Source organism: Mustela lutreola, chromosome 8, assembly GCF_030435805.1.
Source record: "Mustela lutreola isolate mMusLut2 chromosome 8, mMusLut2.pri, whole genome shotgun sequence".
Classification (NCBI taxonomy): Eukaryota; Metazoa; Chordata; class Mammalia; order Carnivora; family Mustelidae; genus Mustela; species Mustela lutreola.
This window is the reverse complement of record NC_081297.1, coordinates 49,896,636-49,920,339: the sequence shown is the minus strand read 5'-3', so window position 1 is coordinate 49,920,339 and position 23,704 is coordinate 49,896,636. Positions and strand designations below refer to the sequence as shown.

General features: G+C 44.5%; 1 protein-coding gene across 1 annotated transcript; it reads left to right on the top strand.

Annotated features, from left to right (window-relative positions):
- The first annotated feature begins 538 nt into the window (after positions 1-538).
- On the top strand, positions 539-21,260 carry LOC131839710 (large ribosomal subunit protein uL15-like). Its single transcript, XM_059187465.1, has 3 exons — positions 539-613; positions 18,469-18,578; positions 20,951-21,260. The coding sequence occupies exons 1-3, from the start codon at positions 539-541 to the stop codon at positions 21,258-21,260; spliced, it is 495 nt and encodes a 164-aa protein (XP_059043448.1).
- Positions 21,261-23,704: the final 2,444 nt, after the last annotated feature.

The following is a 23,704-nucleotide window of genomic DNA, read 5'->3' as shown; positions in this document are numbered from 1 at the left end:
TCCATGGCTGGCATTGCTCTACAAATTATCTCCACTGGAGGCAGTGGTAAAGCTGCAGGGTGGGATGCTGCAAAGAGTAACAGTGCAGTTTCCTACAATTAGAGGCAGTGGTGAGCTCCAGTGGGAGACACTAGAAGAAGTGGCAGTGTCAGTTCCTGCCAGTGGAGGATCTTGCAGTGCTCCTTATGGCCACTAGAGGCAATGTTGAGATGCACTGCGGGACCATGGATGCATGGCCATGCAGTATATTGCATCTGGGGCATTGTTGAGCTACAGTGTGAGTCCCTAGAAGAGTGGCAATGTAGTTTCCTATCACTGGAAACAGTAGTGAGCCGCAATTTAAGGTGCTACAAGGCCTGGCAGTGCAGGTTTTTACCACTGGTGGCAGTGGTGAGCTGCAGGGCAAGACGCTGGAAGGAGAGGCAGTGTCCATTCCCACCACTGGAGGCAGTGGTCGGCAGCGGTGTGAGGAATGTCTGAAGGCTTTGTAGTGCTGCTTAAAGTCACTAGAGGCAGTGTTGAGATGCAGTGTGAGACCATGAATGGCATGGCTGTGCAGCTTGTTGCTACTGGAGGCAAGGCTGAGCTGCACTTCAAGGCACTGGAAGCAGTGGTGAGCTGCAGAGTGAGATGCTGGAATAAGAAACTGTCTTTCTTTCCACTGGAGGCAGTGGTCAGCTGCAGTACGAGGGATGCTGGAATGCTTTGCAATGCTGATTACCGCCACTGGAGGCAGTAGACAGCTGCAGTGCCAGCCACTGGAAGGAGTGGCAGTGTTGGTTCTTGCCACTGGAGTTATGAGATCTCAGTCCCAATCTCATGAGATCAGTTCTCATGAGATTTTTATCCAAATATCATGAGAACTCATTCCAAATATGATGAGATGAGGATTTATTCCAAATCGCAAGAGATCTCAGTCCAAATGCTGAGAGATTTCAGTCCAAATCTTATGAAATCTCCATCTAAATCAGATGAGAAGTCAAATGTATCCATAAGGTCTTATATTTAAGAACAAAATGTGCTAACTTAAATAAGATAAACACTTGAAGATAAGGAGTTAAAAAGAACGGAGCTAACAATACATATAAATGGTAGGCCTTAATATAATTTGAATAAACAATTTTAAAGGATAAAACAAAACAAAAAATCAAAGAGTGTTTGCCAGTAAAATTGGGTAAGATTGTGTTTTATAAGAGTGGGAAAAATAGAAAAAGGTCAAACAATATTAATAGCACACAGTGATAAAATTTTATGATCACTACAGATTCAAAACTAGTAACAGGATAATGTAGAAAATTATATGCCAAGAAATTGAAAAGTACATACAAATGGATAATTTTTTGATGAACATGTTTTAAAATATAAAATTTTATTTTGGATTCTATTCCCCACATTATGACAGAATTTATGTGTTCAGAAACATTCTCCAAATGGAGAACACATAAAAAATTTAGATAAAATAAAATTAACTCCTAAATTTATACATAAACTAGCAGTAAATTAATTGAAGTTCTGACATTATAAAGAATGAAGATTAATAAGCTTTGAAGTCACTTTCACTACTTAGAGGATTTTCACATGTCTGGTGTACTAGAGTTTGAAGTTTATGGGGTGAATGTTTGAGGAAGACAGACACAAAGCCTGGTCATTCTCCAAAATGGTGAGCCATTCAATGTGAGATTCTTCGTAAATTCAATACCTCTCTTAAAGAAAATAGCTTTAGAAGTTAAGAAATGGAAAACTATTTTATCCTCCATAGTATAAACATAGATATTTCAGCCTAATTTTTCTCAACAGCATTCCAAACCACAAGCCTACAATTATATGTACATATCAATATAATTGACACAACATACATGGTGCCAAACAACAAACCCCAAATCTGCTCACCAGACTGGTAAAAATGAATGAAATTCCTTTGCACAATAATTTAATTTTAAAGCAAAACTGAAAGATTTTCATAGATAAAATAATAAGAAATCTGTTTTAACAGCCAATTTCTACAAAACATACCACAAAACAAACCTTTGTGATGAAAATTACAAGATGAAAATAAGAACAGAATCAGAACAGATATTACACTATTGAAACTGTAGGTAATAGGAATATCATATAGAAAAAATATCTTTAATATGTCTAAATAAATATGTTAAAGCCAGACTCACAGTCTGAATAATCTTCTTATTAAAATAAAAATAACTCTATAACTGAAAAAATTGTAATATTTATGGGTGCCTGCATGGCTCAGTTGGTTGAGTGACTTTTGATTTTGGCTTGGGTCATGATTTCAGAGTCATGGGATTGAGTCCCAAGTCAGGCTTTTAGCACAGTGGGGAGTTTGCTGGAGAGTCTCTCTCCATCTCCCTCTGGCCCTTTGCCCTTCTCCCTGCTCATGCTCTCTCTCTCTCTCTCTCTCAAATAAATAAATAAATAAATAAATAAATAAATCTTTATAAAAATTGTGGCATTTAAAAGATTATATTCCTCAGGTTGTGGAAGTGCAGAGAGAGAGACCCAGGATGAGAGGAGGTGAGGTGTCTGAGATATATGCAAGTAGTAAACATGGATTTCTTCCCAATGGCTCTGTGGAACCACTACAAACACAGTAGTTACTGAAGATTCTTTGGTATGGGAAATACAAAAATATAAAATCTAGGACACAATAGATGTGGGGGGTCGAAAATGATACTCCATATAAAAAAGGAAACTAATGTGAACAATAATTAAATTTACTGCACAGAAGGAGACAGAATGGAACATGTATATCTTCAATTTAATTAAAATTAAATAGGAGGAAAACCAATTTCCATTAAGAATTCATAACCATGGGTACCTGAGTGGCTCATTTGGTTAAGGATCTAACTCTTGGTTTCTGCTCAGATTGAAATCTCAGGGTTATGAGATTGATCCTCATGTTGGGCTCCATGCTCAGAGTGCAGTCTGCTTAAGGTTCTCTCTCCCTCTGGTCCTCTTCTATCTCCCTCCCCCTCTATCTCTGTCTCTGCCTCAAATAAATAAATAAATCATTAGAAAAAGACAAGAATTCATACAGAAGAGTGATGTCACCAGGATGGTGACATAGGTCATTTCTGATTTCACTTCCTCTCAAAAGAATGACTAACAACTATTCACAAACAAAATGTCACTGAGAGAATTTTAGAACACATGAGTGAGGCTGAAGCAGCCCCTGAACCACAGAGAACAAGACAGACTTGTTAGAGGGGTAAGGGAAAGGGGTACATACTGATTGTATTGCCCCTCCCCCAGGCTGGCATCTGGTATCACAGGAATTACAGGGGAATCTGGAGGGGAAGGACTTCCAACAACTTGCACTCAGGTATTGGCAGACTGAGTTCCTGCCTGCAGAGCCTAAACTGTAGTTCCAATCAGTGACTTTGCTTCCCTGCAGAACCAGTCAGTAGGGCAGTGTGACCAGGGGTGTAGGACTGCCTGATTCAGCTCCTTGAATGAGCAATTTGCTGGCCTAGAACCTAGTCTGCCCATGTCCAGGTAAGGGACTTGAGTCATAGAGCCACCTACTCTGGGGCATGGTTCCCAGTCCCAGGTAAATATGAGAGCTGAAAGCTGTTGAAATACCTGAAAACAAACCTTGAGACAAGAGATGGATGGGCAGAGTTGATCGCCCTCAGAGCAAACACTATGGTCCTTTTTGACCAGGGAAAGTGGGGCACAGTTCAGCTTAAGTTAAGACCACAAGCAAAGAACGTTACCAGCCTTTGAGTTGCTTCTCTTGCTGCACATGGGCAGAAAAATAAATCTGCAAACCAACCCATTGCTGAATATAGCCTTCACCTTGCCTGCCTAGGGAACCTAACCCAGAGTATATATGAGAAGCTGTAGAGCCCATCCATCAGCCCTATCTACAGTGACACTTAACAGAGAGCAGAGCCTGTGGCTTTCTCTTTTGGCAGAGCAAAACTCATGGCCTCATCTGACCAGTGAACTCAGGACACACTCCTGCCTGATTCAGGTCCCTAAATGACAAGCCATGTAGGCCCTGTTTTATCCTGCTGACCTGTCAGACCCAGGAAGTTAAGTTATAGCCCCACCTATTGCTAAATACAGTACCCAGTCCTGATCTACAAATGCAAACAACTATGGAGGCTATCCTATAGCCCTAAATGGGCAGGCAACTAAGCCAGCAGTCCAATACAGCTATTATCAGCCAATGGCAAAATCACACCCAAACTGAGCTTGACCCAAAATAGAACTGAATAGCAGCCCCCACCTGCTCAAGGATATTACCAGAAGATATGTCTAAACTGAGGTCATCCACACTGTCTTTATAAGTTGAAAACGCTTCAAACATTGTGAGGGAAGTGTGCTTTAGGAGGGATTCATGGCCGTGGTCAGTCTGACAAAGAAGGAAGCTGTTGGGACTGACTGTGTGGTAAACTGGAATAGGTGCGTATAGGAGTCTAGTCTCAGACATCCATCCCCTTGACCATAGGAAGCTCTGTTTCAGGGAAACTCCTTCAGGCGGATTCTCATTTCTGACAGTGTCTTTACAGAGGAGGAAAGAAGATAGAACAAGGACGGACAGAGGGCAGGTTGCATACTGTGAGTGAAGGGCAGGGTGAGGCACTTAGGGCTCTAAGACACATACTGCAAGCACACCACCTGTGATGTTCCACAGTGTCTCCCTCTGCTCAAAACAGTTCAAATGCCGTGTGGAAACTGTGCTATAGGACGTTCTCATGACAGGTATGTGTCTGTGGAAGGTTGGAAGCTATGGGAACTGTATGTGTTGATATCATGAAGTGTTGCATACAGGGCTCTTGCATATATTCTTGTGAATATAGGAAGTTCTCTGTTCAGGGAAACTCGTGCAGGCAGATACTGATTGATGACAGTATCTTCTCCACTGAGGAAAGAAGATAGAACAAGGACGTTCTCTGGGCAGTTTGAATACTGTGAGTGAAGTGCAGTTTAAGGCGCTTAGGCATCCAAAACACATATTGGATGAGCACGACCTGTGGTCATCCACACTGTCTTTCTGTGTCAAAAATGCCTCAAACATTGTGAGGGAAGTGTGCTTTAGGAGGGATTCGTGGCAGGGTTGAGTCTGTCAAAGAAGGAAGCTGTTGGGACTCACTGTGTGGTAAACTGGTATAGGCGCGTATAGGGCTCTAGTCTCAGACGTCCATCCTCTTGACGTTAGGAACTTCTGTTTCAGGAAAACTCCTTCAGGCGGATTATCATTTCTGACAGTGTCTTTCCAGTGGAGGAAAGAAGATAGAACAAGAACGGAAACAGGACAGGTTGCATACTGTGAGTGAAGGGCAGGGTGAGGCACTTAGGCCTCTAAGACACATACTGCAAGTACACCCACTTGTGATGTTCCACAGTGTCTCCCTCTGCTCAAAACACTTCCAATGTCATGAGGAAACTGTGCTATAGAACGTACTCATGACAGGGTTGAGTTTGTGGAATGTTGGATTCTGTGGAACCTGTCTGGTTGAAAGCATGAAGTGACGCAACAGGGCCCTAACAGATGATTCATAAAAAGGTATCTGTTCAGGGAAACTACTTCAGGTGTATACTCATTTATAACAGTGTCTTCGCTGTTGAGGAATGAAGATAGAACAAGGATTGACTATGGACACTTTATGTACTGTGAGTGAAGGGCAGGCTATGGCACTTAGGCATCCAAAACACATATTGGATGAGCACGACCTGTGGTCATCCACACTGTCCTTCTGTGTCGAAAATGCTTCAAACATTGTGAGGGAAGTGTGCTTTAGGATAGATTCATGGTAGTGTTGCGACCGGCAAAGAAGGAAGCTGTTGGGAAGAACTGTGTGGTAAACTGGAATAGGCGTGTATAGAAATCTAGTCTCAGACGTACATCCCCTTGACCATAGGAAGTTCTGTTTCAGGGAAACTCCCTCAGGCAGATTCTCATTTCTGACAGTGTCTTTCCCGTGGAGGAAAGAAGATACAACAAGGACGGACAGAGCGCAGGTTGCATACTGTGAGTGAAGGGCAGGGTGAGGCACTTAGCCCTCTAAGACACATACTGCATGTACACCACCTGTGATGTTCCACAGTGTCTCCCTCTGCTCAAAATACTTCAAATGCCATGAGGGAAGTGTGCTATAGGACGTACTCATGACAGGGATGTGTCTGTGGAAGGTTGGAAGCTGTCGACCTTTCTGTGTTGAAATCATGAAGTGTCGCATACAGGCCCCTTGCCGGTAAACATAGGAAGTTCTGTGTTCAGTGAAATTCCTGCAGGCAAATACTAATTGATAACAGTATCTTCTCCACTTAGGAAAGAAGATAGAACAAGGATGTTCTCTGGGCAGTTTGTACACTGTGAGTGAAATGCAGTTTAAGGCACTTAGGCATCCAAAACACAGTTGGATGGTCCTTACCTGTGGTCATCCACACTCTGTTTCTTTGTCAAAAGGCTTTAAACATTGTGAGGCAAGTATGCTTTCGGAGGGATGCGTGGAAGTATTGAGTCTGTCAAAGAAAGAAGCTGTTGGGACTAACTGTGTGGTAAACAGATATAGGCACGTATAGAAGTCTAGTCTCAGATGTACATCCCCTTGAACATAGGAAGTTCTGTTTCAGGGAAACTCCTTCAGGCGGATTCTCATTCCTGACAGTGTCTTTCCAGTGGAGGAAAGAAGATAGAACAAAGACGGACAGAGGGCAGTTTGCATACTATGAGTGAAGGGCAGGGTGAGGCACTTAGGCCTCTAAGACACATACTGCAAGTACACCACCTGTGATGTTCCACAGTGTCTCCCTCTGCTCAAAACACTTCACATGTCGTGAGGAATGAGTGCTATAGAACGTACTCATGACAGGGTTGAGTCTGTGGAATGCTGGATTCTGTGGAACCTGTCTAGGTTGAAATCATGAAGTGACACAACAGGGCCCTAACAGGTGATTCATAGAAAGGGATCTGTTCAGGGAAACTACTTCAGGTGGATACTCATTCATAGCAGCATCTTCTCCGTTGAGGAATGAAGATAGAACAAGGACGGACGATGGACACTTTAGGTACTGTGAGGGAAGTGCAGGTTCTGGCACTTAGGCATCCAAAGCACATATTGGATGAGCACAACCTGTGGTCATCCACACTGTCTCTCTATGTCGAAAACGCTTCAAACATTGTGAGGGAAGTGTGCTTTAGGACGGATTCGCGGTAGTGTTGTGTCTGTCAAAGAAGGAAGCTGTTGGGACTAACTGTGTGGTAAACTGGAATAGGCGCGTATAGGGCTCTAGTCTCAGACGTCAATCCTCTTGACCTTAGGACTTCCGTTTCAGGGAAACTCCTCCAAGCGGATTCTCATTTCTGACTGTGTCTTTCCCGTGGAGGAAAGAAGATAGAACGAGGACCGACAGAGGGCAGTTTGCATACTGTGAGTGAAGGGCAGGATGAGGCACTTAGGCCTCTAAGACACATACTGCAAGTACACCACCTGTGATGTTCCACAGTGTCTCCCTCTGCTCAAAACAGTTCACATGCCGTGAGGGAACTGTGCTATAGGACGTACTCATGACAGGTATGTGTCTGTGGAAGGTTGGAAGCTGTGGGACCTGTCTGTAATGAAATCATGAAGTGTCGCATGCAGGGCCCTTGCCGATCAATATAGGAAGTTCTCTATTCAGGGAAACTCCTACAGGCAGATACTGATTGATGACAGTATCTTCTCCGCTGAGGAAAGAAGATAGAACAAGGACGTTCTGAAGGGAGATTGCATATTGTGAGTGCACTGCAGGTTAAGGCGCTTAGGCATCCAAAACACATATTGGATGAGCACGACTGTGGTCATCCACACAGTCTTTCTGTGTTGAAAACGCTTCAAACATTGTGAGGGAAGTGTGCTTTAGGAGGGATTCGTGGTAGTGCTGCAACCGTCAAAGAAGGAAGCTTTTGGGAATAACTGTGTGGTAAACTAGAATAGGCACGTATAGAAGTCTAGTCTCAGACGTACATCCCCTTGACCATAGGAAGTTCTGTTTCAGGGAAACTCCTTCAGGCGGATTCTCATTTCTGACAGTGTCTTTCCAGTGGAGGAAAGAAGATAGAACAAGGACGGACAGAGGGCAGGTTGCATACTGTGAGTGAAGGGCAGGGTGAGGCACTTAGGGCTCTAAGACACATACTGCAAGCACACCACCTGTGATGTTCCACAGTGTCTCCCTCTGCTCAAAACAGTTCAAATGCCGTGTGGAAACTGTGCTATAGGACGTTCTCATGACAGGTATGTGTCTGTGGAAGGTTGGAAGCTATGGGAACTGTATGTGTTGATATCATGAAGTGTTGCATACAGGGCTCTTGCATATATTCTTGTGAATATAGGAAGTTCTCTGTTCAGGGAAACTCGTGCAGGCAGATACTGATTGATGACAGTATCTTCTCCACTGAGGAAAGAAGATAGAACAAGGACGTTCTCTGGGCAGTTTGAATACTGTGAGTGAAGTGCAGTTTAAGGCGCTTAGGCATCCAAAACACATATTGGATGAGCACGACCTGTGGTCATCCACACTGTCTTTCTGTGTCAAAAATGCCTCAAACATTGTGAGGGAAGTGTGCTTTAGGAGGGATTCGTGGCAGGGTTGAGTCTGTCAAAGAAGGAAGCTGTTGGGACTCACTGTGTGGTAAACTGGTATAGGCGCGTATAGGGCTCTAGTCTCAGACGTCCATCCTCTTGACGTTAGGAACTTCTGTTTCAGGAAAACTCCTTCAGGCGGATTATCATTTCTGACAGTGTCTTTCCAGTGGAGGAAAGAAGATAGAACAAGAACGGAAACAGGACAGGTTGCATACTGTGAGTGAAGGGCAGGGTGAGGCACTTAGGCCTCTAAGACACATACTGCAAGTACACCCACTTGTGATGTTCCACAGTGTCTCCCTCTGCTCAAAACACTTCCAATGTCATGAGGAAACTGTGCTATAGAACGTACTCATGACAGGGTTGAGTTTGTGGAATGTTGGATTCTGTGGAACCTGTCTGGTTGAAAGCATGAAGTGACGCAACAGGGCCCTAACAGATGATTCATAAAAAGGTATCTGTTCAGGGAAACTACTTCAGGTGTATACTCATTTATAACAGTGTCTTCGCTGTTGAGGAATGAAGATAGAACAAGGATTGACTATGGACACTTTATGTACTGTGAGTGAAGGGCAGGCTATGGCACTTAGGCATCCAAAACACATATTGGATGAGCACGACCTGTGGTCATCCACACTGTCCTTCTGTGTCGAAAATGCTTCAAACATTGTGAGGGAAGTGTGCTTTAGGATAGATTCATGGTAGTGTTGCGACCGGCAAAGAAGGAAGCTGTTGGGAAGAACTGTGTGGTAAACTGGAATAGGCGTGTATAGAAATCTAGTCTCAGACGTACATCCCCTTGACCATAGGAAGTTCTGTTTCAGGGAAACTCCCTCAGGCAGATTCTCATTTCTGACAGTGTCTTTCCCGTGGAGGAAAGAAGATACAACAAGGACGGACAGAGCGCAGGTTGCATACTGTGAGTGAAGGGCAGGGTGAGGCACTTAGCCCTCTAAGACACATACTGCATGTACACCACCTGTGATGTTCCACAGTGTCTCCCTCTGCTCAAAATACTTCAAATGCCATGAGGGAAGTGTGCTATAGGACGTACTCATGACAGGGATGTGTCTGTGGAAGGTTGGAAGCTGTCGACCTTTCTGTGTTGAAATCATGAAGTGTCGCATACAGGCCCCTTGCCGGTAAACATAGGAAGTTCTGTGTTCAGTGAAATTCCTGCAGGCAAATACTAATTGATAACAGTATCTTCTCCACTTAGGAAAGAAGATAGAACAAGGATGTTCTCTGGGCAGTTTGTACACTGTGAGTGAAATGCAGTTTAAGGCACTTAGGCATCCAAAACACAGTTGGATGGTCCTTACCTGTGGTCATCCACACTCTGTTTCTTTGTCAAAAGGCTTTAAACATTGTGAGGCAAGTATGCTTTCGGAGGGATGCGTGGAAGTATTGAGTCTGTCAAAGAAAGAAGCTGTTGGGACTAACTGTGTGGTAAACAGATATAGGCACGTATAGAAGTCTAGTCTCAGATGTACATCCCCTTGAACATAGGAAGTTCTGTTTCAGGGAAACTCCTTCAGGCGGATTCTCATTCCTGACAGTGTCTTTCCAGTGGAGGAAAGAAGATAGAACAAAGACGGACAGAGGGCAGTTTGCATACTATGAGTGAAGGGCAGGGTGAGGCACTTAGGCCTCTAAGACACATACTGCAAGTACACCACCTGTGATGTTCCACAGTGTCTCCCTCTGCTCAAAACACTTCACATGTCGTGAGGAATGAGTGCTATAGAACGTACTCATGACAGGGTTGAGTCTGTGGAATGCTGGATTCTGTGGAACCTGTCTAGGTTGAAATCATGAAGTGACACAACAGGGCCCTAACAGGTGATTCATAGAAAGGGATCTGTTCAGGGAAACTACTTCAGGTGGATACTCATTCATAGCAGCATCTTCTCCGTTGAGGAATGAAGATAGAACAAGGACGGACGATGGACACTTTAGGTACTGTGAGGGAAGTGCAGGTTCTGGCACTTAGGCATCCAAAGCACATATTGGATGAGCACAACCTGTGGTCATCCACACTGTCTCTCTATGTCGAAAACGCTTCAAACATTGTGAGGGAAGTGTGCTTTAGGACGGATTCGCGGTAGTGTTGTGTCTGTCAAAGAAGGAAGCTGTTGGGACTAACTGTGTGGTAAACTGGAATAGGCGCGTATAGGGCTCTAGTCTCAGACGTCAATCCTCTTGACCTTAGGACTTCTGTTTCAGGGAAACTCCTCCAAGCGGATTCTCATTTCTGACAGTGTCTTTCCCGTGGAGGAAAGAAGATAGAACAAGGACGGACAGAGGGCAGTTTGCATACTGTGAGTGAAGGGCAGGATGGGGCACTTAGGCCTCTAAGACACATACTGCAAGTACACCACCTGTGATGTTCCACAGTGTCTCCCTCTGCTCAAAACAATGCAAATGCCATGACAGAACTGTGCTATAGAACATACTCACTACAGGGTTGAGTCTGTGGAAGTTTGGAAGCTGTAGGACCTGTCTTTGTTGTAATCATGAAGTGACGCAACGGGATCCTAACAGGTGATTCATAAAAAGTGATCTGTTCAGGGAAACTACTTCAGGTGGATACTCATTCATAACAGTGTCTTCTCCATTGAGGAATGAAGATAGAACAAGGATTGACTATGGACACTTTATGTACTGTGAGTGAAGGGCAGGCTATGGCACTTAGGCATCCAAAACACATATTGGATGAGCACGACCTGTGGTCCTCCACACTGTCTGTGTTGAAAAGGCTTCAAACATTGTGAAGGAAGTGTGCTTTAGGAGGGATTCGTGGTAGTGTTGCGTCCTTCAAAGAAGGAATTTCTTGGGAATAACTGTGGTAAACTGGAATGGGCGCGTATAGAAGTCTAGTCTCAGACGTACATCCGCTTGACCATTGGAAGTTCTGTTTTAGGGAAACTCCTTCAGGCGGATTCCAATTTTTGACAGTGTCTTTCCAGTGGAGGAAAGAAGATAGAACGAGGACCGACAGAGGGCAGGTTGCATACTGTGAGTAAAGGTCAGGGTGAGGCACTTAGGCCTCTAAGACACATACTGCAAGTACACCACCTGTGATGTTCCACAGTGTCTCCCTCTGCTCAAAACAGTTCACATGCCGTGAGGGAACTGTGCTATAGGACGTACTCATGACAGGTATGTGTCTGTGGAAGGTTGGAAGCTGTGGGACCTGTCTGTAATGAAATCATGAAGTGTCGCATGCAGGGCCCTTGCCGATCAATATAGGAAGTTCTCTATTCAGGGAAACTCCTACAGGCAGATACTGATTGATGACAGTATCTTCTCCGCTGAGGAAAGAAGATAGAACAAGGACGTTCTGAAGGGAGATTGCATATTGTGAGTGCACTGCAGGTTAAGGCGCTTAGGCATCCAAAACACATATTGGATGAGCACGACTGTGGTCATCCACACAGTCTTTCTGTGTTGAAAACGCTTCAAACATTGTGAGGGAAGTGTGCTTTAGGAGGGATTCGTGGTAGTGCTGCAACCGTCAAAGAAGGAAGCTTTTGGGAATAACTGTGTGGTAAACTAGAATAGGCACGTATAGAAGTCTAGTCTCAGACGTACATCCCCTTGACCATAGGAAGTTCTGTTTCAGGGAAACTCCTTCAGGCGGATTCTCATTTCTGACAGTGTCTTTCCAGTGGAGGAAAGAAGATAGAACAAGGACGGACAGAGGGCAGGTTGCATACTGTGAGTAAAGGGCAGGGTGAGGCACTTAGGCCTCTAAGACACATACTGCAAGTACACCACCTGTGATGTTCCATAGTGTCTCTCTCTGCTCAAAACAGTTCAAATACCATGAAGTAACTGTGCTATAGGACGTACTCATATAGGTATGTGTCTGTGGAAGTTGGAAGCTGTGGGACCTGTCTGTGTTGATATCATGAAGTGTCCATACAGGACCCTAGCCGGTGAACATAGGAAGTTCTCTGTTCAGGGAAAGGCCGGCAGGCAGATACTAAATGATGACAGTATCTTTTCCGCTGAAGAAGGAGGATGGAACAAGGAAGTTCTCTGGGCAGTTTGCATACTGTGAGTGAAGTGCAGGCTATGGCACTTAGGCATCCAAAACACATATTGGATGAGCACGACCTGTGGTCATCCACACTGTCTTTCTGTGTCGAAAATGCTTCAAGCATAGTGCGGGAAGTGTGCTTTAGGAGGGATTCGTGATAGTGTTGCGTCCTTCAAAGAAGGAAGCTGTTGGGAATAACAGTTTGGTAAACTGGAATAGGCGCGTATAACTGTCTAGTCTCAGACGTCCATCCCCTTGACCATAGGAAGTTCTGTTTCAGGGAAACTCTTTCAGGCGGATTCTCATTTCTGACTGTGTCTTTCCAGTGGAGGAAAGAAGATAGAATAAGGACTGACAGAGGGAAGGTTGCATACTGTGAGTGAAGGGCAGGGTGAGGCACTTAGGCCTCTAAGACACATACTGCAAGTACACCACCTGTGATGTTCCACAGTGTCTCCCTCTGCTCAAAACAGTTCACATGCCGTGAGGGAACTGTGCTATAGGACGTACTCATGACAGGTATGTGTCTGTGGAAGGTTGGAAGCTGTGGGACCTGTCTGTAATGAAATCATGAAGTGTCGCATGCAGGGCCCTTGCCGATCAATATAGGAAGTTCTCTATTCAGGGAAACTCCTACAGGCAGATACTGATTGATGACAGTATCTTCTCCGCTGAGGAAAGAAGATAGAACAAGGACGTTCTGAAGGGAGATTGCATATTGTGAGTGCACTGCAGGTTAAGGCGCTTAGGCATCCAAAACACATATTGGATGAGCACGACCTGTGGTCATCCACACAGTCTTTCTGTGTTGAAAACGCTTCAAACATTGTGAGGGAAGTGTGCTTTAGGAGGGATTCGTGGTAGTGTTGCGACCGTCAAAGAAGGATGCTCTTGGGAATATCTGTGGTAAACTGGAATAGGCGCGTATAGAAGTCTAGTCTCAGACGTACATCCCCTTGACCATAGGAAGTTCTGTTTCAGGGAAACTCCTTCAGGCAGATTCTCATTTCTGGCAGTGTCCTTCCTGTGGAGGAAAAAAGATAGAACAAGGACAGAAACAGGACAGGTTGCATACTGTGAGTAAAGGGCAGGGTGAGGCACTTAGGCCTCTAAGACACATACTGCAGTACACCACCTGTGATCTTCCACAGTGTCTCCTTCTGCTCAAAACACTTCAAATGTCATGAGGAAACTGTGCTATACAATGTACTCACGACAGGGTTAAGTCTGTGAAATGTTGGATTCTGTGGAACCCCTCTTTGTTGAAATCATGAAGTGATGCAACAGAGCCCTAACAGGTGATTAATAAAAGGGATCTCTCAGGGAAACTACTTCAGGTGGATACTCATTCATAACAGTGTCTTCTCCGTTGAGGAATGAAGATAGAACAAGGTCGAACTATGGACACTTTATGTACTGTGAGTGAAGTGCACGTTATGGCGCTTAGGCATCCAAAACACATATTGGATGAGCACGACCTGTGGTCATCCACACTGTTTCTCCGTGTCGAAAATGCTTCAAACATGATGAGGGAACTGTGCTTTAGGATGGATTCGAGGTAGTGTTGTGTCTGTCAATGAAGGGAGCTGTTGGGAATGACTGTGTGGTAAATTGGAAAATGCGCTTATAGAAGTCTAGTCTCAGACGTACATCCCCTTGCCATAGGAAGTTCTGTTTCAGGGAAACTCCTTCAGGCAGATTCTCAATTATGACAGTGTCTTTCCAGTGGAGGAAAGAAGATAGAACAAGGACGTACAGAGGGCAGTTTGCATACTATGAGTGAAGGGCAGGAAGGCACTTAGGCCTATACTACAAGTACACTACCTGTGATGCTCCACAGTGTCTCCCTCTTCTCAAAACACTTCAAATGTCGTGAGGAAACTGTGCTATAGAATGTACTCACAACAGGTTTGAGTCTGTGGAATGTTGGATCCTGTGGAACCCCTCTTTGTTGAAATCATGAAGGGATGCAACAGGGCCCTAACAGGTTATTCATAGAAAGGGAACTGTTGAGGGAAACTACTTCAGGTGGATATTCATTTATAACAGTGTCTTCTCCATTGAGGAATGAAGATAGAAAAAGGACGGACTATGGGCACATTAGGTACTGTGAGTGCAGTGCAGGCTATGGCGCTTAGGCATCCAAAACACATATTGGATGAGTACTACCTGTGTTCATCCACACTGTCTCTCAGTGTCAAAAATGCTTCATAGTGTGGGAATTGTGCTTTAGAAGGGATTCGTGATAGTGTTGCGTCTGTCAACGAAGGGAGCTGTTGGGAATAACTGTGTGGTAAACTAGAATAGGCACGATAACAGTCTAGTCTCAGACGTCCATCCCCTTGATCATAGGAAGTTCTGTTTCAGGTAAACTCCATCAGGTGGATTCTCATTTCTGACAGTGTATTTCTTTTGGAGGAAAGAAGATAGAACAAGGACCAACAGAGGGCAGGGGGCACACTGTGAGTGAAGGGCAGGGTGAGGCACTTACGCCTTCAAGACACATATTGCAAGTACACAACCTGTGATGTTCCACAGTGTCTCCCTCTGCTCAAAACACTTCAATGTCGTGAGGAAACTGCTATAGAACATACTCACTACAGGGTTGAGTCTGTGGAAGGTCGGAAGCTGTGGAACCCGTCTTTGTTGAAATCATGAAGGGACGCAACAGGGCCCTAACAGGTGATTCATAGAAAGGGATCTGATCAGGGAAACTACTTCAGGTGGATAATCATTCATAACAGTGTCTTCTCCATTGAGGAATGAAGATAGAACAAGAACAGACTATGGGCACTTTAGGTACTGTGAGTGCAGTGCAGGCTATGGCACTTAGGCATCCAAAACACATATTGGATGAGCACTACCTGCGGTCATCCACACTGTCTCTCTGTGTCGAAAACGCTTCAAACATAGTGCGGGAAGTGCGCTTTAGGAGGGATTCGTGATAGTGTTGCGTCTGTCAACGAAGGGAGCTGTTGGGAAAAACTGTGTGGTAAACTGGAATAGGCACGTATAACGGTCTACTCTCAGACGTCCATCCCCTTTAAAATAGGAAGTTCTGTTTCAGGGAAACTCCTTCAGGCGGATTCTCATTTCTGACAGTATCTTTTCTGTGGAGGAAAGAAGACAAAACAAGAACGGACAGAGGGCAGGTGGCATACTGTGAGTGAAGGGCACGGTGAGGCACTTAGGGCTCTAAGACACATACTGCAAGCACACCACCTGTGATGTTCCACAGTGTCTCCCTCTGCTCAAAACACTTCAAATGTAGTGAGGAAACTGTGCTATAGAACGGACTCATGACAGGGTTAAGTCTGTGGAAGGTTGGAAGCTGTGGGACCTGTCTTGGTTGTAATCCCGGAGTGACGCAACAGGGCCCTAACAGGTGATTCATAGAAAGGGATCTGTTCAGGGAAACTACTTCAGGTGGATACTCATTCATAACAGTGTCTTCTCCGTTGAGGAATGAAGATAGAACAAGGACGGACAATGGGCACTTTAGGTACTGTGAGTGCAATGCAGGCTATGGCGCTTAGGCATCCAAAACAATATTGGATGAGCAAGACCTGTGGTCATCCACACTGTCTTTCTGTGTGGAAAACGCTTCAGACATAGTGCGGGAAGTGTGCTTTAAGAGGCATTCGTGGTATTGTCAACGTAGGAAGCTGTTGGGAATAACTGTGTGGTAAACTGGAATAGGCGCATATAACAGTCTAGTCTCAGATGTCCATCCCCTTGATCATAAGAAGTTCTTTTTCAGATAAACTCCTTCAGGCGGATTGTCATTTCTGACAGTGTCTTTCCTGTGGAGGAAAGAAGATACAACAAGGACGGACAGAGGGCAGGGGGCATATTGTGAGTAAGGGCAGGGTGAGGCACTTACGCCTCTAAGACACATATTGGAAGTACACCACCTGTGATGTTCCACAGTGTTTCCCTCTGCTCAATACACTTCAAAAGTCGGGAGGAAACTGTGCTATAGACGTACTCGTGACAGGGTTGAATCTGTGGAAGGATGGAAGCTGTGGGACCTGTCTTTGTTGTAATCACGAAGTGACGAAACAGGGCCCTAACAGGTGATTCATAAAAAGGGATCTGTTCAGGGAAACTACTTCAGATGCATACTCATTCATAACAGTGTCTTCTCCGTTGAGGAATGAAGATAGAACAAGGACGGATGATGGGCACTTTAGGTACTGTGAGTGCAGTGCAGCCTATGGCGCTTAGGCATCTGAAACACATATTGGATGAGCACGACCTGTGGTCATCCGCACTGTCTTTCTGTGTGGAAAATGCTTCAAACATTGTGAGGGAAGTGTGCTTTAGGAGGTATTCGTGGTAGTGTTGCGACCGTCAAAGAAGGAAGCTCTTTGGAATAACTGTGTTGTAAACTGGAATAGGCGCATTTAGACGTCTAGTCTCAGACGTACATCCCATTGACATAGAAAGTTCTGTTTCAGGGAAACTCCTTCAGGCGGATTCTCATTTCTGACAGTGTATTTCCTTTTGAGGAAGGAATATAGAACAAGGCTGGACACAGGACCGGTTGCATACTGTGAGTGAAGGAAAGGGTGAGGCACTTAGGCCTCTAAGACACATATTGCAAGTACACAACCTGATGTTCCACAGTGTCTCCCTCTGCTCAAAACACTTCAAATGTCATGAGGAAACTGTGCTATAGAATGTACTCACGACAGGCTTGAGTCTGTGGAATGTTGGATCCTGTGGAACAGCTCTTTTTTGAAATCATGAAGGGACGCAACAGTGCCCTAACAGGTGATTCATAGAAAGGGATCTGTTCAGGGAAACTACTTCAGGTGAATAATCATTCATAACAGTGTCTACTCCGTTGAGGAATGAAGATAGAACAAAGACGGACTATGGGCACATTAGGTACTGTGAGTGCAGTGCAAGCTATGGCGCTTAGGCATCCAAAACACATATTGGATGAGCACGACCTGTGGTCATCCACACTGTCTCTCTGTGTCAAAAACGCTCAAGCATAGTGCGGGAAGTTTGCTTAATGAGGGATTTGTAATAGTGTTGCGTCTGTCAAAGGAAGCTGTTGTGAATAACAGTGTGGTAAACTGGAATAGGCGCGTATAACTGTCTAGTCTAAGACGTCCATCCCCTTGACCATAGGACGTTTTGTATCAGGGAAACTCCTTCAGGTGGATTCTCATTTCTGACAGTGTATTTCTTTTGGAGGAAAGAAGATAGAACAAGGACAGACACAGGACAGGTTCCATACTGTGAGTGAATGGCAGGGTGAGGCACTTAGGCCTCTAAGACACATACTACAAGTACACCACCGGTGATGTTCCACAGTGTCTCCCTCTCCACATACACTTTAAATGTCGTGAGGAAACTGTGCTATAGAACGTACTTACGACAGGGTTGAATCTGTGGAATGTTGCATCCTGTGGATCCCGTTTTTGTTGAAATAATGAAGGGACGCAACAGGGCCCTAACAGGTGATTCATAGAAAGGGATCTGTTGAGGGAAAGTACTTCAGGTGGATAATCATTCATAACAGTGTCTTCTCCGTTGAGGAATGAAGATAGAACAAGGACTGACTATGCGCAGTGCAGTGCAGGCTATGGCGCTTAGACATTCAAAACACATATTGGATGAGCACGTCCTGTGGTCAGCCACACTGTCTTTCTGTGTCGAAAACGCTTCAAGCATAGTGCGGGAAGTGTGCTTTAGGAGGGATTCGTGATAGTGTTGCCTCTGTCAACGAAGGGAGCTGTTGGGAATAACTGTGTGGTAAACTGGAATAGGCGCGTATAACTGTCTAGTATCAGACGTCCATCCCCTTGACCATAGGAAGTTCTGTTTCAGGGATACTCCTTCAGGCGGATTCTTAATTTTGACAGTGTCTTTCCCGTGGAGGAAAGAAGATACAACAAGGACGGACAGAGGGCAGGTGGCATACTGTGAGTGAAGGGCAGGGTGATGCACTTAGGTCTCTAAGACACATACTGCATGTACACCACCTGTGATGTTCTACAGTGTCTCTCTCTGCTCAAAACACTTCAAATGTAATGAGGAAAATGTGCTATAGAACGGACTCACGACGGGGTTAATTAAGTCTGTGGGAGTTTGGAAGCTGTGGGACCTGACTTTATTGTAATCACAAAGTGACGAAACAGGGCCCTAACAGGTGATTCATAGAAAGGGATCTGTTCAGAGAAACTACTTCAGGTGGATACTCATTCATAACAGTGTCTTCTCCGTTGAGGAATGAAGATAGAACAAGGACAGACGATGGGTACTTTAGGTACTGTGAGTGCAGTGCAGGCTATGGTGCTTAGGCATCCAAAACACATATTGGATGAATACGACCTGTGGTCATCCACACTGTCTTTCTGTGTGGAAAACGCAAACATAGTGAAGGAAGTGTGCTTTACAAGGGATTCATGGTAGTGTTGCGTCTGTCAAAGAAGGAAGCTGTTGGAAATAACTGTGTGGTAAACTGGAATAGGCGCATATAGAAGTCTAGTCTCAGACGTACATCCCATTGACCATGGGAAGTTCTGTTTCAGGGGAACTCCATCAGGCGGATTCTCATTTCTGACAGTGTCTTTCCTGTGGAGGAAAGAAGATAGAACAAGGACAGAAACAGGACAGGTTGCATACTGTGAGTGAAGGGCAGGGTGAGGCACTTACGCTCTAAGACACATATTGGAAGTACACCACCTGTGATGTTCCACAGTGTCTCCTTCTGTTCAAAACACTTCAAATGTCACGAGGAAACTGTGCTATAGAACGTACTCAAAACAGGGTTGAATCTGTGGAATGGTGGATCCTGTGGAACCCGTTTCTGTTGAAATCATGAAGGGACGCAACAGAGCCCTAACAGGTGACTCATAGAAAGGGATCTGTTGAGGGAAACTACATCAGGTGGATAATCATTCATAACAGTGTCTTCTCCGTTGACGAATGAAGATAGAACAAGGACGGACGATGGGCACTTTAAGTACTGTGAGTGCAGTGCAGGCTATGGCACTTAGGCATTCAAAACACATATTGGATGAGCACGTCCTCTGGTCAGCCACACTGTCTTTCTGTGTTGAAAACTCTTCAAACATAGTGAGGGAAGTGTGCTTTAGGAGGGATTCGTGGTAGTGTTGCGTCTGTCAACGAAGGGAGCTGTTGGGAATAACAGTATGGTAAACTGGAAGAGGCGTGTATAACAGTCTAGACTCAGACGTCCATCCCCTTGACCATAGGAAGTTGTTTCAGGGAAACTCCTTCAGGCAGATTCTCATTTCTGACAGTGTCTTTCCCGTGGAGGAAAGAAGATACAACAAGGACGGACAGAGGGCAGGTTGCATACTGTGAGTGAAGGGCAGGGTGAGGCACTTAGGCCTCTAAGACACATACTGCAAGTACACCAACTGTGATATTCCACAGTGTCTCCCTCTGCTCAAAACACTTCAAATGTCGTGAGGAAACTGTGCTATAGAATGGACTCACGACAAGGTTGAGTCTGTGGAAGGTTGGAAGCTGTTGGACCTGTCTTTGTTGTAATCACGAAGTGACGCAACAGGGCCCTATCAGGTGATTCATAGAAAGGGATCCGTTCAGGGAAACTGCTTCAGGTGGATAATCATTCATAACAGTGTCTTCTCCGTTGAGGAATGAAGATAGAACAAGGACGGACGATGGACACTTTAGGTACTGTGAGTGCAGTGCAGGCTATGACACTTAGGCATCCAAAACACATATTAGATGAGCACCCCATGTGGTGAACAACACTGTATTTCTGTGTGGAAAACGCTTCAAACATAGTGAGGGAAGTGTGCTTTAGGAGGGATTCGTGATAGTGTTGCGACCGTCAAAGAAGGAAGCTGTAAGGATTAACTGTGTTTTAAACTGGAATAGGCGCATATAGAAGTCTAGTCTCAGACTTACATCCCATTGACCATAGGAAGTTCTGTTTCAGGGAAACTCCTTCAGGTGGATTCTCATGTCTGACATTCTTTCCAGTGGAGGAAAGAAGATAGAACAAGGACGGACAGAGGGCAGGTTGCATACTGTGAGTGAAGGGGAGGGTGAGGCACTTAGGCCTGTAAGACACATACTGCAAGTACACCACCTATGATGTTCCACAGTGTCTCCCTCTGCTCAAAACACTTCCAATGCCATGAAGGAAGTGTGCTATAGGACGTACTTATGACAGGGATGTGTTTGTGGAAGGTTGAAGCTGTGGGACCTGTCTGTGTTGATATCATGAAGTGTCACATACAGGGCCCTTGCCTGTGAACATAGGAAGTTATGTGTTCAGGGAAACTCCTGCAAGCAGATACTATCACCCAGATTACTTTGGAAAAGTTGATATGAGACATTTCCAGTTAACGAGGAACCAGAGATTCTGCCCAACTGTCAACCTTGATAAACTGTGGACCTTAGTCAGTGAGCAGACACGAGTAAATGCCGCCAAAAACAGGACTGGAGCTGCCCCTATCATTGATGTGGTGCGATCGGGCCACTTCAAAGTTTTGGGAAAGGGGAAATTCCCAAAACAGCCTGTCATCTTGAAGGCCAAATTCTGCAATAGAAGAGCAGAGGAGAGGATCAAGGGTGTCGGGAGTGCCTGTGTTCTAGTAGCTTGAAGCCCCATGGGGAGAGGTTTGTATTTTTTATAATTTTTTTTTATTTTTTATAAGCATATATTTTTATCCCCAGGGGTACAGGTCTGTGAATCACCAGGTTTACACACTTCACAGCACTCACCAAAGCACATACCCTCCCCAATGTCCATAATCCCACCCCCTTCTCCCAAATCCCCTCCTCCCAGCAACCCTCAGTTTGTTTTGTGAGATTAAGAGTCACTTATGGTTTGTCTCCCTCCCAATCCCATCTTGTTTCATTGACTCTTCTCCTACCCACTTAAGCCCCCATGTTGCATCACCACTTCCTCATATCAGGAGATCATATGATAGTTGTCTTTCTCTGCTTGACTTATTTCGCTAAGCATGATACGCTCTAGTTCCATCCATGTTGTCGCAAATGGCAAGATTCCATTTCTTTTGATGGCTGCATAGTATTCCATTGTGTATATATACCACATCTTCTTTTTTTTTTTTTTTTTTTTTTAAAGATTTTATTTATTTATTTGACAGAGAGAGATCACAAGTAGGCAGAGAGGCAGGCAGAGAAAGAGAGAGGAGGAAGCAGGCTCCCCGCTGAGCAGAGAGCCCGATGTGGGACTCGATCCCAGGACCCTGAGATCATGACCCGAGCCGAAAGCAGCGGCCCAACCCACTGAGCCACCCAGGCACCCTATACCACATCTTCTTGATCCATTCATCTGTTGATGGACATCTAGGTTGTTTCCATAGTTTGGCTATTGTGGACATTGCTGCTATAAACATTTGGGTGCACGTGCCCCTTTGGATCACTACGTTTGTATCTTTAGGGTAAATACCCAATAGTGCAATTGCTGGGTCATAGGGCAGTTCTATTTTCAACATTTTGAGGAACCTCCATGCTGTTTTCCAGAGTGGCTGCACCAGCTTGCATTCCCACCAACAGTGTAGGAGGGTTCCCCTTTCTCCGCATCCTCGCCAGCATCTGTCATTTCCTGACTTGTTGATTTTAGCCATTCTGACTGGTGTGAGGTGATATCTCATTGTGGTTTTGATTTGTATTTCCCTGATGCCAAGTGATATGGAGCACTTTTTCATGTGTCTGTTGGCCATCTGGATGTCTTCTTTGCAGAAATGTCAGTTCATGTCCTCTTCCCATTTCTTGATTGGATTATTTGTTCTTTGGGTCTTGAGTTTCCTAAGTTCTTTATAGATTCTGGACACTAGTCCTTTATCTGATATGTCGTTTGCAAATATCTTCTCCCATTCTGTCAGTTGTCTTTTGATTTTGTTAACTGTTTCCTTTGCTGTGCAAAAGTTTTTGATCTTGATGAAATCCCAATAGCTCATTTTTGCCCTTGCTTCCCTTGCCTTTGGCATTGTTCCTAGGAAGATGTTGCTGCAGCTGAGGTCGAAGAGGTTGCTGCCTGTGTTCTCCTCAAGGAATTTGATGGATTCCTTTCGCACATTGAGGTCCTTCATCCATTTTGAGTCTATTTTTGTGTGTGGTGTAAGGAAATGGTCCAATTTCATTTTTCTGCATGTGGCTGTCCAATTTTCACAGCACCATTTATTAAAGAGGCTGTCTTTTTTCCATTGGACATTCTTTCCTACTTTGTCGAAGATTAGTTGACTGTAGAGTTGAGGGTCTATTTCTGGGCTCTCTATTCTGTTCCATTGATCTATGGGTCTGTTTTTGTGCCAGTACCATGCTGTCTTGATGATGACAGCTTTGTAATAGAGCTTGAAGTCCGGAATTGTGATGCCATCAACGTTGGCTTTCTTTATCAATATCCCTTTGGCTATTCGAGGTCTTTTCTGGTTCCATATAAATTTTAGAATTATTTGTTCCATTTCTTTGAAAAAGATGGATGGTACTTTGATAGGAATTGCATTAAATGTGTAGATTGCTTTAGGTAGCATAGACATTTTCACAATATTTATTCTTCCAATCTAGGAGCATGGAACATTTTTCCATTTCTTTGTGTCTTCCTCAATTTCTTTCATGAGTACTTTATACTTTTCTGAGTATAGATTCTGTGTCTCTTTGGTTAGGTTTATTCCTAGGTATCTTATGGTTTTGGGTGCAATTGTAAATGGGATTGACTCCTTAATTTCTCTTTCTTCTGTCTTGCTGTTGGTGTAGAGAAATGCAACTGATTTCTGTGCATTGATTTTATATCTTGACACTTTACTGAATTCCTCTATAAGTTCTAGCAGTTTTGGAGTGGAGTCTTTTGGGTTCTCCACATATAGTATCATATCATCTGCGAAGAGTGATAATTTGACTTCTTCTTTGCCGATTTGGATGCTTTTAATTTCCTTTTGCTGTCTGATTGCTGAGGCTAGGACCTCTAGTACTAGGTTGAATAGCAGTGGTGATAATGGACATCTCTGCCGTGTTCCTGACCTTAGCAGAAAAGCTTTCAGTTTTTCTCCATTGAGAATGATATTTGCGGTGGGTTTTT

Excerpts from the sequence above, each read along its gene's own strand:
- LOC131839710 (XM_059187465.1), top strand. The coding sequence starts at position 539 with ATGAATGGCATGGCTGTGCAGCTTGTTGCTACTGGAGGCAAGGCTGAG. Across the intron at positions 614-18,468 it reads TCAAGGCACTGGAAGCAGTG|GAAGTTCTGTTTCAGGGATA; the intron begins GTGAGCTGCAGA and ends CCTTGACCATAG. Across the intron at positions 18,579-20,950 it reads CAGAGGGCAGGTGGCATACT|ATACTATCACCCAGATTACT; the intron begins GTGAGTGAAGGG and ends TCCTGCAAGCAG.